Genomic DNA, 13,803 nt, shown 5'->3' with positions numbered 1-13,803 from the left:
CCAAAAGGAACGTATTAGTGTGTATTCCCACCAGCAGTGTAGAAGTGTGCCCTTTCTCCACATCCTCGCTAACATCTCTGGTTTTGGGATTATGTTATGTGGGCTATTCTTACTGGGGTTAGGTGATATCTCAAAGTAGTTTTGATTTGCATTTCTCTGATGATTAAGGATGATGAGCGTTTTTTCACGTGTTTGTAGATCGTGCGTCTGTCTTCTTTAGAGAAGTTTCTCTTCAAGTCCTTTGGCCACCCTGAGATGGGATCACTTGTTCTTTTCTTGCTAATATGTTTGAGTTCTCTGTGGATTCTGGTTATTAAACCTTTATCAGAGGTATAACTTGCAAATATTTTCTCCCATTCTGAGGGCTGTCTGCTTGCTTTACTTACTATATCCTTGGCTGTGTTTTTAGTTTGATCAGGTCCCAGTAATGTATTTTTGATACTGCTCCAGTTGCCTGGGGAGTCCTCCTCATAAATTATTCACCCAGGCCGATTCCTTCAAGAGTTTTCCCTCACTTTCTTCAAGTATTTTTATAGTTTTATGTCTTAAGTTTAAATCTTTTATCCAGTGAGAGTCTATCTTAGTTAATGGTGAAAGATGTGGGTCCAGTTTCAGTCTTTTACAGGTCTCCAGCCAGGCCACCCAGCACTATTTGTTAAATAGGGAATCTTTTCCCTACTGAATGTTTTTCATTAGCTTGTCAAAGATCAAATAACGGTAAGTGGCTGGATTCATCTCGTGGTTCTTTATTTTGTTCCAGACATCTACTTCTCTGATTTTGTACCAGTACCATGCTGTTTTGATCACTATCGATTTATAGTATAGTCTGAGGTCTGGTAGCGTGATTCCTCCTGCTTTGTTTTTATTGCTGAGTAATGTTTTGGCTATTCTAGATTTTTTCTGATTCCATATAAAACGAAGTATTATTTTTTCAACGTCTTTATAATATGACAGTGGAGCTTTAATAGGAATTGCATTAAAATTCTATATTGCTTTGGGTAGTATAGACATTTTAACAATGTTGATTCTTCCCAGCTATGAGCATGGTATTTTTTTCCATTTGTTAACAGCTTCAGCTATTTCTTTTCTTAGAGTTTCATAGTTCTCTTTATGGAGATCTTTCACGTCCTTTGTTAGGTATACTCCCAAATATTTCATCTTCTTTGGCACTACTGTGAAAGGAATAGAGTTCTTGACTGTTTTTTAGGCTTGGTTATTGTTGGTATATATAAAGGCTACAGATATATGGGTGTTGATTTTGTAGCCTAAGACATTGCTGTATTCCTTGATCACTTCTAAAAGTTGTAGTAGAATCCCTAGTGTTTTCCAGATATATGATCATATCATCTGCGAGGAGCGAAAGTTTGATCTCTTCTGACCCTCTGTGGATATCCTTGATAGCCTTTTCTTCCCTAATTGCAATGGCTAAAACTTCCATTACAATGTTAAAGAGCAACGGAGACAATGGGCAACCTTGCCTGGTTCCTGATCTAAGTGGAAATGATTTCGATTTAACTCCATTCAATACGATATTGGCTGTGTGTTTGCTGTAGATGGCCTCTATTAGTTTAAGAAATGTCCCTTGTATACCAATTTTCTTAAGTGTTCTGATCATGAAAGGATGCTGGTTATTATCAAAAGCTTTTTCTGTATCAACTGAAAGAATCATATGGTCCTTATCTTTTAGTTTGTTTATGTGCTGAATTACATTTATAGATTTACGTATGTTGAACCACCCTTGAGACCCTGGGATAAATCCCACTTGGTCATGGTGTATAATTTTTTTGATGTGTTGTTGGATTTTGTTTGTTAGGATCTTATTGAGTATTTTTGCATTAATATTCATTAGTGATATTGGTCTATAATTTTCTTTTCTTGTTGGGTCTTTCCCTGGTTTAGGGATCAAGGTGATGTTAGCTTCGTAGAATGTGTTGGGTATTATCCTTCTTTTTCTATATTTTGGAAAAGATTTAGTAATATAGGTACTAGTTCTTCTTTAAAGGTTTGGTAGAATTCTGACGTAAAGCCATCTGGTCCTGGGATTTTCTTTTTAGGGAGATTTTGTGTAGTTGATGCTATTGCAGAACTTGATATAGGCCTGTTCAACATTTCCACCTCGTTCAGGCTAAGTCTTGGTAGGTGGCGTACTTCCACGTATTGGTCGATTTCTTTTAGTTTTTCGTATTTCTGAGAGTGGAGTTTCTTGTAATATTCTTTAAGGATTTTTTGAATTTCTGAGGGGTCTGTTGTTATTTCATCGTTTTCATTTCTGATTGATGAAATTAGAGATTTTACTCTTTTCTTCCTGGTTAGGTTGGCCAAAGGTTTATCTATTTTATTGATCTTTTCAGAAAACCAACTTTTGGATTTATTGATCTGTTGTATAATTCTTTTGTTTTCAATTTCATTTAATTCTGCTCTGATTTTAGTTGTTTCTTTTCTTCTGCTGGGTTTGGGGTTGGAATGTTCTTCCTTCTCCAGTTGCTTGAGATGTCCCATTAAGTTATTAATTTCCTGTCTTTCTGTTTTCTTGCAGAAGGCTTGCACTGCTATAAATTTCCCTCTAAGGACTGCCTTTGCAGTATGCCAGACGTTCTGATAATTTGTGTCTTCATTGTTGTTTTGTTTCAAAAATTTGGTGATTTCCTTCTTAATCTCGTCTATAACCATCTATCCTTCAGCATAAGGTTATTTAGCTTCCATGTTTTTGTATGGATATGCAGATTCCTATTGTTATTGAGTTCAACTTTTATTTCATAATGGTCTCAGAAGATGGAAGGAATAATTTCTATATTTTTTAAATTTACTGATGTTGGGTTTGTGGCCTAGGATGTGGTCGATTTTGGAGTATGTTCTGTGGGCTGATGAGAAGAATGTGTGTTCAGTTTTATTGGGATGAAATGTTCTATAGATGTCTGTTAAGTCCAGATGTTGAATGGTTAAGTTTAAATCTAAAATTTCTTTGCTTAGCTTCTTTTTGGAGGATCTATCCAGCACTGCTAAAGGGGTGTTAAAATCTCCAACTACTATGGAACTGGAGGAAACCAGCATATTGAGTATTGCCTTTAACAAGTATGAAGTATCCATTCTTATTCTTCCTTATTTTGGTTGTTTTAAAGCCTATTGCATCTGCAAGTAGGATTGCAATAGCTGCTTTTTTCTGCTTTCTATTTGTCTGGAGTATAGATGACCATCCTTCACCTTGAGTGTATATTTGTCTTTTAATCTAAGATGAGATTCCTGTATGCAGCAATTTTCGGGCTTGAGTTTATGTATCCAGTCAGCCAACCTGTGCCTCTTTAGAGGACAATATAAACCATTCACAGTAATTGAGAATATTGATAAGCCTTTTGATGGTCTGGTGGACATTTTTAGTTGTTTCGTGACTGTGGAAGTTGGAATTTGACCAAAATTTTCTGTGTGGGTTTACTTTTGTGGTAGAGGATTACGCTGGTCTTTATGGAGGATAGGTGTGAGAATATCCTGGAGAGCTGGTTTAGTTATGGCAAATTTCTTCAACATGTGTATGTTGTTAAAGTATTTAATGTCGCCATCATAAATGAAACTCAGTTTAGCTGGATACAGGATCCTGGGTTGAAAGTTATTTTGTTTTAGGAGATTAAAAGTCGATGACCATCCTCTTCTAGCTTGAAAGGTTTCAGCAGAGAGATCTGCAGTTATTCTAATATTCTTCCCCTCGTAGGTGATGCTTTTTTTAATATGGCTACTTTCAGAATTTTCTCCTTCATATTAACTTTAGTGAACTTGATTATGATGTGTCTGGGGGAAGTTTTATTTGAGTTGAGTCATGCTGGAGTTCTGAAACTGTCTGCTATCTGAATTTCAGAATCTCTTGGCATGTCTGGAAAGTTGTCTTTCATAATCTCACGGAGAAGATACTCTGTGCCTTGTGAAGCCACTTCGTCACTTTCGGGGATCCCTATAAGGTGAATATTGGTTTTCTTCCAGTTATCCCAGAGCTCTCTGAGAGAGTGATCTATTTTTGCCCTCCATTTCTCTTCCTCTTTGAGAGTTTGGGAGCATTAGAAAGCTTTGTCTTCAATGTCAGAGATTCTTTCTTCTGCTTGCTCAAGTCTGTTATTGAGGGATTCAACTGTTTCTTAGATCTTTGAGGGCTGCACCTTCTTGTCTCAATGTGTCAAAATCTTTGGTCATTTGATCTTTGAATTCGTTGAATTTTTGAGACATCTTTTGGGTTACTGCTTGGAATTGTATTTCGATGTTATTTGTTATCCAGATTCTGAATTCAATTTCTGACATCTCAGCTATTTTTGTGCATGGGATCTTGTGCTGTGTCTGCCCCATTGATCCTTGGGGGAGTTGATCTACTCTGAGTATTCACATTGTCAGAGTTTATTCATTGATTTCACCTCATGTTTGTTTTTTCACCGTTACCTCTAACTGTCCTCAGAGTTGGGGAGGTGCCTCTTCAAGATTAGACCCCAGCGGGATTAGTCTATTGTTGCTAGATCTTTGTAGGGAGTGACCCTGTGTAGCTCCTCTGGAGCTGCCCCAGCCAGAGTGTTCTGGTTGTGGGAGCAGCCCCGGAGTGTGACACACCCAGATCTAGCAACAGTACAGGGGGGTGCTGCACACAGTTCTGGGAGTACCTGGTGCCCAGGGACTTTGGCTCAGAGAGCCCAAGGCTCCAGCGGTCTCTGGCCAGGAGAAGGGCTCTGCACACAGGCAGGAGGGCTCCGGAGTGCACGCAGCTACCAGAGTCCCTAGCCAGAAGAGCAGGCTGGTGTGGAGGCAGGGAGGGTATAGAAGGGAGGACGCGGGGTTGCATTGCTCCTGGAGTTCCTGTTCAGGGCGTGCCAAGGCTCAGCAGGCGCATCTCTTACCAGGGTCTGGGCAGGGGCAGATCGCTGATCGTGTTGGAGACCTGGGTGCTGATCACTGATCATGCGCAGCTCTTACGGATGTACAGGCGCTGCTACATGTGGTGTTTTTATGTTCTTGAGATACTTCATATAGGATACTGGTCTTCAGTTCCAATCATGTTGCTACTACACGACCTAGCAATTCTGCTCCTAGATGTTTACCTTTAAAATGCCATTTATTCTGTGACTATTGTCTTGAAAGAAGTCAATTTTGTCTCTTAGTTCAAAATATAAAGCAAGCTTAAAGAATTAGGGAAAATGTGTGAAATCTGTTTGGTCCTATAAGGTGGCACCTCTGCTAGGTCTTTCTCCCAAAACGTTAGTGGTATAAACTCGGAACTATTAATATTTTAAGGAAATTAAAGCTACTTACATATTGAGAAAACTAATCCTTTTTTATGATATGAGCTATACATCTTTTTTCCCCAAATTTTGATATTTGCGTTTTGACTTTATGGCATTAAGAATTTGTTTTCCTGCAGTAGAATTTTTTGATCTCTATGACTTTTGGGTTCTTATCATATTTAAAAAGGTATGGGTTCTATATGTTCCCTACTATTTTCATCTAGCACTTTTATGATTTTTTTTTCATTTAAATCTTTATTCCTTATTTTGGTATAAGGTAAAGAATTTTCTATTTGGATAACTGGAAGAGTTTTGACTGTGATGAAGTGTTCTGTTTTTTATTAGTGTCTGGGTTATAACAGCTGGATGTTTCCTATTAATTTCTCTCTTGTAATGACAGAGTGAAGCAACATGCTTTGTGTTGATAGGCAGCAAGGAGTCCAGAGAGTTGAAGTGTAGTTGAACATGGAACAATTTTAAGTCACAAGATTAATGGCAGTTACTGTGGACCAGACTGGGCAATTTGTCAGAAAGTAGGGTTTGAGGTTGTGGTAAAGACCCCTTAAAAGGCAGCCTCAGCATAGCTGAAGCTCCAAGATGAGCATCAACAGAGGTGATTTTAGCATTTGGCGAACTCCAAGTAAGCTATGGTGTTCAAGAAGTCTTGAGTTGTTTGTGGTCTTTTCTGCTCAGGCTTCTACAGATTCCTTGGTTGACTCTATTTTTCATTGAATTCAAAAGTGGTTCTCAACCCCAGCTGCTGCACTGTAGTCTGCTATGGGGTTTCTGACTTAACCCATCTGAGGTGAGACCTCAACAACAGCCCTATGATAACTCCCCATGTGATTCTAATATGTGGCTAGGACTGAGAACCACAATTAACACCATCAATTTGCCATCTCTTTGAGTCAGGGATACAATACATGCCTCAGTGCTTCCAAAGGAACACACAAATCACCTGGGGATTTAAATACAGGTCTAGGGTGGGACTTGAGATTCTGCAAGTCTAACAAGCTCCCAGCTAATACTCTGGCTGTTGGTCCCCAGGCCACACTTGTGTGTCTTGAGCTTATTACTCAAAGTGCAAAGCTCTGGCCTATAGCAGTCCAGGAGAGTCAAAAGGTAAGTTTCTGCAACCATCCTGCCCTTTGGCACAATTTACTTAGTGTCTAGAAATAATGCTTGGGTCAAGAGATCTGCTTTTCACACCAGCCCTGCCCCTAATTAATTAGTTGTAAGATAGGCTTCTTAAAATTGCTTTAGTCCTTCCCCTTCTTATCTCTAAAATGAGAGGGTTAAGCTGCGTGAACTATATAGTTCCCTTTGTTTCTACATCCTCCAGGCCAGTCCAGGATGTTTTCAGACTCTGTGTGGCGCAGGTTTTTATGTGGAACAGAGGTCTGGATTCTGCAGTTAAGACCTGGCATCCCTCCGGAGTTGGGGCCTACGTGCTTACTTATGGTCTATTGGGGAAAGTAAAACTCACAAATGTTAAAAAAAAATTAAAGAAGAGTAAATGTTCAATTTTAAGCTACAGTAAGTACAGAAAGAATGCAGGGAAGTTAGAGAGGGGTGTTGAACGGAGCAGTCGGGAAATTTCATTGCCAAGGGGAGATTTGAGTTAACATCATTTACTGGGCTGGATGGACTGTAGGGCTGACATAGGGCAGCAGTTCTCCTGCTTTTGTGTTTGCATGTCTTTAAAAAAAGATCATAAGAGAAGAACAAAACATATTTTTCTGCCTTAAATTAAAACAATATAGGAGAAGGACCGACTTCTGTAGAAGTAAAAGATTGAAGGGAAATCAAAATGCTAAAATCTCTTTTTTCTATATTTAATTTTTTGAGGCTAATCTTGACTGTTAAGAGAGTGATACTGAAAAGGAAATTGTCAGTACCAAATATAGGCTGACTCAAAATCCCTGGTACACCTCTCTGTAGATAATAATAAATAGTATTAGAAATTATCTATAATGGAAACAAAAATTTCTTGAATTATAAGTAATATTGAAAATGACATTTTTCTCTTAACTCACTGTAAAAGAAACCAGATTATTGAGATTTTATAATGTAGGTGCACAGGAATCTTTGATTCATCTGTTTTGACATCAAAGGAGATCTACTTTTGCATTATAATTAGAATTTTATTAAATTGTATATTAATATAATTATATGACCAGTGCTCAGGTATAGAAAATACAAAATAGAGTGGTTATCATCATTTGATGAGTTGTATTTAGTGTACACAATTTAGCTCTAATTGTTTTCTTGAATGTCATTAGAGTTTTTGTTTTTATCTCTGTTGCTAGATTTATTTTGAAATTGTAGACTGCCCATAATTTTTCTTGAAAACACATACCATTATAGTTTCATTATACATTCATGAGCTGCCTAACGATGTTTTGGTCAATGATAGACCACATAGATGCCATATATGGTTATAATAAGAGTAATTACCAGTAAATAATACTGGTATTTTTACTGTATTTTTTCTGTGTTTAGATATGTTTAGATACACAAATACTTATCATTATGTTACACTTGCCACAGTATTTAATATAGCAACATGCTTTGTGGGTTTGTAGCCTTGAAGGGTCATAGTCTCCAGGAAAGAATCATCCCTTGCCTCTTCTAGCTTCTGCTGGTTGATGGAGATCCTTGGCTTCCATTAGCTTGTCCATGCCTACTCCAATCTCCATCTTGCGCTTCTGTGTTTTTGTGACACCGTATCCAAATGTTCCTCTTCTTAGAAGGAGATTAGGTAACCACTTCTTCCTGTTATTATTTTAATTCTTTTAAAATGTAGAAATGTTGTGACAATTGGGTGGAAAATTACTATTTATTGGTATATGAGCATGTTTGTGCATGGGGAGGTTAAAAAAAAATGGAGCTGACCACAGATGAGCATCATCCATTAGTATATTTAAAAGCAAGTGCAAGAAACAGGAGAGACGTTCAACTGGTGAAGGGCTCAGAAACCTTATCTTGGAAGGAACATTTGCAAATGGTGGTCATTTCTTCAGCTCTTTGAAGAACAGACAGCCTTGTGGGAAAGAGGTTAGACTTCAGAGGGCAGAGCTGGAACCAGTAAGTTAAAATGAACAGGAAATATTTCAATACATTATAAGACAATACTTTTTCAATGTATAGTGCACAAAAATGGAAGTGGCTGTTGCACCAGGGGGTAAAGAATTACAGTTCTTCGGAGTGCTCAGGCAGATGCTGTACAGACCTTTCAGAAACGTTTTCATTGAGATCTTGCCTTGGAAAAGAAATTGAAATGGAAAGTCCCTTCCAGTTTCAAGATCTGATACAAAACCTCTGAAAATGATTCTCTATGTATATGCCCTAAATATCAATATTAATTATGTGACAAGATATTTATATAAGTTTGAATGCTATTTAAATACTATTAAAGATTAGTATACTAGTCTCTTTATCCACGTTATCTCACATGATTTAGTACACTTAGCTTTTCATTGCTCAGTTTGGAACTTATAAGAAGAAGTAGTTTCTAAAATGATGAATTCTTAAAATAATTGGCCTTTCTCTCTCTCTCTCTTTTTTTTTTTTTTTTTTTTGGTGATGGAACACAGGACAGTTCGGATGGCTACATGTACAAAATACACTTTCAAATTAAAAATGGGACTGTGGTGTCACATCCAGGGACATCTGGACATGGACAGACTTGTCTTCCCTTGGAGGTGAGTAGTTTGACCCTTCACGTTCTCCTTTCCAGTTTTATGAAGTATAAGTTTGAGAATTTAAATCTGTGAAGTACGTATTTTTTTTATTTTATTTTTTTTTGTAGAGGCAGAGTCTTACTTTATCACCCTCGGTAGAGTGCTGTGGCGTCACACAGCTCACAGCAACCTCCAACTCCTGGGTTTAGGCGATTCTTCTGCCTCAGCCTCCCGAGTAGCTGGGACTACAGGCATCCACCACAATACCTGGCTATTTTTTTGTTGCAGTTTGGCCGAGGCTGGGCTTGAACCCACCACCCTCGGTATATGGGGCTGGCGCCCTACCCACTGCGTCACAGGTGCCGCCCAGTATTTTTAACAGTAAATTGCCACTGTAGGCAGTGGCACATGTCACACCTCCCAGGTAAAGGGCTCAGCTACAACTTATACTTTACCTAACAAAGGCAAACAATGTAACCTAGTTGTATGTACCCTTATATTAATCTGAAATAAAAATAAATAAAATCAGTGATCACTAAAAAAAAAAAAAAAAAAAAAGAATTTCCATTGAATACTGAGCCTGTTGTAGGGGGATAAGGAGGCATTTATTTTTGTAATATGGAAAGCAGGAATTGTGGCAAAGTTAAAGATCCACTCTGAGTCTATTCAGACTGTAGTGAGTCTTTGTACTTTTGGTTTTTCTTGGATCTGAAGACCACAGATGCCTTCTGTTTCCTATTGATTTATTCCCCCCAGTTATGTTCCCTCAGGATCATACAGACCTATCCCTAGACTGCTTAATACTTTTCTGGAGACCTTTTTGCCTAGTCTAACTTTATTTTTGATCTATCCCTTTGAAAATATGTTTGGTTTGGGTTTCATTCCTTAGGGGATGTTAACCTTGACTTGAAAACCTTGCTAAATTAAATTTTACTAAGATGCTAATGCCTTAGTGATTTTATGGGGTATTTTCAATTTTTTAATCAAAATGCAAATAGTCTTATTTTATTACTTATTGTTAAAAATTGTATATATCTATTGTAAAAATAAACAATAGAGAAATGTATAAAAATGGTAAAAAAAATCTCTCATATCTCTGCCCTTCAATAAATAACCAAATATTTTAGTAAATATCCTTTCATACATTTGTATCATAGACACTTATGCACATTTGCTTTTTATGCAGTGACCAAGTATATTGTGAACATCTTTTCATGTCAATAAGTGCAGATTTCCATAGTTCTTTTTGATGGTTTCATTGCATTCTGTCCTGTGGAAGCACCATAATTATGTGGAGCTCATATTGAAGTAAAATAATTGAATTTTGAAAGGATTGGTGGAGACATAATTGTTTCAATACCAAAGAGAAGAAATTATGAATGCTTAAATTCTGAGCATCCTAATAAAATAGGAGAGGTGACTTCAGAAAGAGCTCTTCTCAGGACCTATTAAATTAGGCTCACTTAGCAATTGGGTGTCATCTGTTTCTGCCTGTGTGTAATTCTGGCCTGGCAGTAACTTTCACCAATATACAATAGTAGAACTTCCATAGTTGACCACTTCCCTACACTGACCATTTCTATAAGTTGACCTAATTTCTATAGACCAGATGGACATGCACTACATGTGTGTATCAGTACAGTTGGCCTAGTTCCTTATGTTGACCCCCTCTGTGTGTTGACTAGTTTGTTACAGTCCCTTGGGTGGTCAACTTATAAGAGTTCTACTGTAATTTGGTTTATAAGTTATTCTCCAGGGAATTGTGCTTGATGATAAGCTGAGTGGCCCCAGTTGAGCGCTTAAATCTTGATTACTGCTTCATGGTTCCAATAACCAACATCAAATCTGAAGCCAAGAATATTAGGAAGCTTTTCAATTCATTATATATTAACTTGAAAAGTTTAAAGAAATTAACATAAAAATGATGACTTAAAAGATGAATTACCAGTTTTGCCTCACAAGTTGGCAGAGATTTCAAAAGCACTAAAAAGTGGTGTTGACGGTTTGAGGGAACTGACACTTTCTGATTGATGTATTAACTTCACAAAGTTTAAAGATGTGCACATAGTACAAATAATCTATTCCAATTCTAGAAATTTAGCCTCCTAAAGTATAAGTTTTTCCAACATTTTTTTATTTCCAACAAATTTCAAACATACGGAAAAATTGAAAGAATTTTGCAGTGAATATCCATATACTTACTACCCAACATTATGCTGTGCTTGCTTTATCATGTATCAATCCCTCTCTCCGTCTATCAATACATCTTTTTTGATGTAATGTTTTTACATCAAAGTAAATTGCAGGCACTCAGAAAATAATAAAAAATTCAAACAGCGATTTACCTGCAAGTATTTTCATATCATCATTATTTATAATAGAAAAAAGTGAAAACAATTGAAATGCACAAGAGCAATGAATTGGTTAATTACGGGCACATCTTTATGATAGATGCAGCTATTAAAAATGATCTATTTAATTGCAAGGATTAAGTGTGCATATTAAGTGAAAAGGTAGATTATGTGGTATGAACAATAGAATCCAAGTATTGTTAATACTTTTCAAACTATCTATTGACTATTATGGTTTTAAATCATTATTCTTTTTTCTTTTTTCCTAAAAAGTGTAACTTATACCTTTTCTCTCACCCCTTTAAAATCCCTGGGATTATTTTTGCTTGGTCCAGTGATTTTATTTTGAGTTCCCATCCATTCTCATAAGCTTCCTTTACTGCTGTAGCTCTTGTATGCATCTCACTGTCTCTCTTTTCAAACAACAGAGGAAGATTTTAAAGTTTAGAATAAGACAGTCCAGTTCAATAAGACATGCCATCTTGATGTATCTTCCACCCCGAATAGCAGAAACAGTAATTGAATGATTACAAATACAAATATATACATATATACATACATATATAAGGAAGGAAGATTACATATACAAACACATATGTATGTTTACCTAAGTATATGTAATTTTCCTTTCTTACTAGAAGTAATTTCCCCCTTCCAATGGGCTAAGATTTTCTTAGCTGTTTTCTTTTTCCTTTTTAGTAATTTTTATTCTTTTTCTTTTCTTTTTTTTTTATTAAATCATAGCAATCTTATACAATCTTGGGGTACAATGTGCTGGTTTTATATACCATTTGAAATATTTTCATCAAACTGGTTAACATGGCCTTCACTGCGTTTTCTTAGTTATTGTGTTCAGACATTTATACTCTACACTTAGTAAATTTAACATGCACCCTTGTAAAATACACTTTAGGTATGGTCTCACCATTACGCTCCCTCCACTCATCCTCCCCCACCCCTCCCGCTCTTCTTTCCCCCTCTCCTTCATTTCATGGTAGGGCTGAGTACACTGGATACTTTTTCTTCCATTCTTGAGATACTTTGCTAAGAAGAATATGTTCCAGCTCCATTCTTGTAAACATGAAAGAGGTAAAGTCTCCATCTTTCTTTAAGGCTGCATAATATTCCGTGATGTACATATACCACAATTTATTAATCCATTCGTGGGTTGATGGACACTTAGGCTTCTTCCAGATTTAGCAATTATGGATTGTGCTGCAATAAACATTCTGGTACAAATATCTTTGTTATAATGTGATTTTTGGTCTTCTGGATATATACCTAGTAGAGGAATTGTAGGATTGAATGGCAGGTCTATTTTTAGATCTCTAAGTGTCTCCAAACATCTTTCCAAAAGGAACGTATTAGTTTGCATTCCCACCAGCAGCGTAGACATGTTCCCTTTTCTCCACATCCATGCCAACATTTCTGGTTTGGGGATTTTGTGATGTGGGCTAATCTTACTGGGGTTAGATGATACCTCAAAGTGGTTTTGATTTGCATTTATATGATAATTAAGGATGATGAGCATTTTTTCATGTGTCTCTAGGCCATGCACCTGTCTTCTTCAGAGAAGTTTCTCTTAAAGTCCCTTGCCCACCCTGAGATGGAAACACTTGTTCTTTTCTTGCTAATACGTTTAAGTTCTCTGTGGATTCTGGTTGTTAAATCTTTGTGGGAGACATAACCTGCAAATATCTTCTCCCATTCTGAGGGCTGTCTGCTTGCTTTACTTAATGTGTTCTTGGCTGTGCAGAAGCTTTTTAGTTTGATCAAATCCCAGTATTATACTTTGGTGTTGCTTCAGTTGCCCCTGGGTTCTTCTTCATAAAATATTCACCCAGGCCGATTTCTTCAAGAGTTTTCCCTGCACTTTCTTCTAGTATTTTTATAGTTTCATGTCTTAAGTTTAAATCTGTATGTAATCCAGTGAGAGTCTATCTTAGTTAATGGTGAGAAGTGTGGGTCCAGTTTCAGTCTTTTACAGGTCGCCAGCCAGTTGACCCAGCACCATTTGTTAAATAGGGAATCATTTCCCCTCTGAATGTTTTTAATTGGCTTGTCAAAGATCAAATATTGGTAAGTATTTGATTTTTGGTTCTCTTGGTTCTCTATTCTGTTCCATACATCTACATGTCTGTTTTTGTGCCAGTACCATGCTGTTTTGATCTGTATTGATTTATAGTATAGTCTGAGGTCTGGTAGTATGATTTCTCCTGCTTTGTTTTTATTTCTGAGAAATGTCTTGGCTACTTGAGGTTTTTTCTCATTCCATATAAAATGAAGTATTATTTTTTCGAGATCTTTAAAGTATGACAGTAGACCTTTAATAGGGATTGCATTAAAATTGTATATTGCTTTGGGTAGTATGGACATTTTAACAACATTGATTCTTCCCAGCCATGAGCATGGTATGTTTTTCCATTTGTTAACATCTTAAGCTATTTCTTTTCTTAGAGTTTCATAGTTCTTTTCATAGAGATCCTTCATGTCCTTTGTTAGGTAAATCACAAATATTTC

General features: G+C 36.8%; 1 protein-coding gene across 3 annotated transcripts in view; it reads left to right on the top strand.

Annotated features, from left to right (window-relative positions):
* The window catches only part of ATG10 (autophagy related 10), a 299,393-nt gene that overhangs the window by 81,754 nt on the left and 203,836 nt on the right, over window positions 1–13,803 (top strand). For all 3 annotated transcript variants that reach the window (XM_053587322.1, XM_053587330.1, XM_053587317.1), the window contains exon 3: window positions 8,846–8,953. In XM_053587322.1, the coding sequence (XP_053443297.1) occupies window positions 8,846–8,953 (108 nt within the window). The remainder of the gene's footprint in view (window positions 1–8,845; window positions 8,954–13,803) is intronic.

Source organism: Nycticebus coucang, chromosome 1 (genome assembly GCF_027406575.1).
Source record: "Nycticebus coucang isolate mNycCou1 chromosome 1, mNycCou1.pri, whole genome shotgun sequence".
NCBI classification, from domain to species: Eukaryota; Metazoa; Chordata; class Mammalia; order Primates; family Lorisidae; genus Nycticebus; species Nycticebus coucang.
This window is presented reverse-complemented; position numbering and strand designations above follow the sequence as displayed.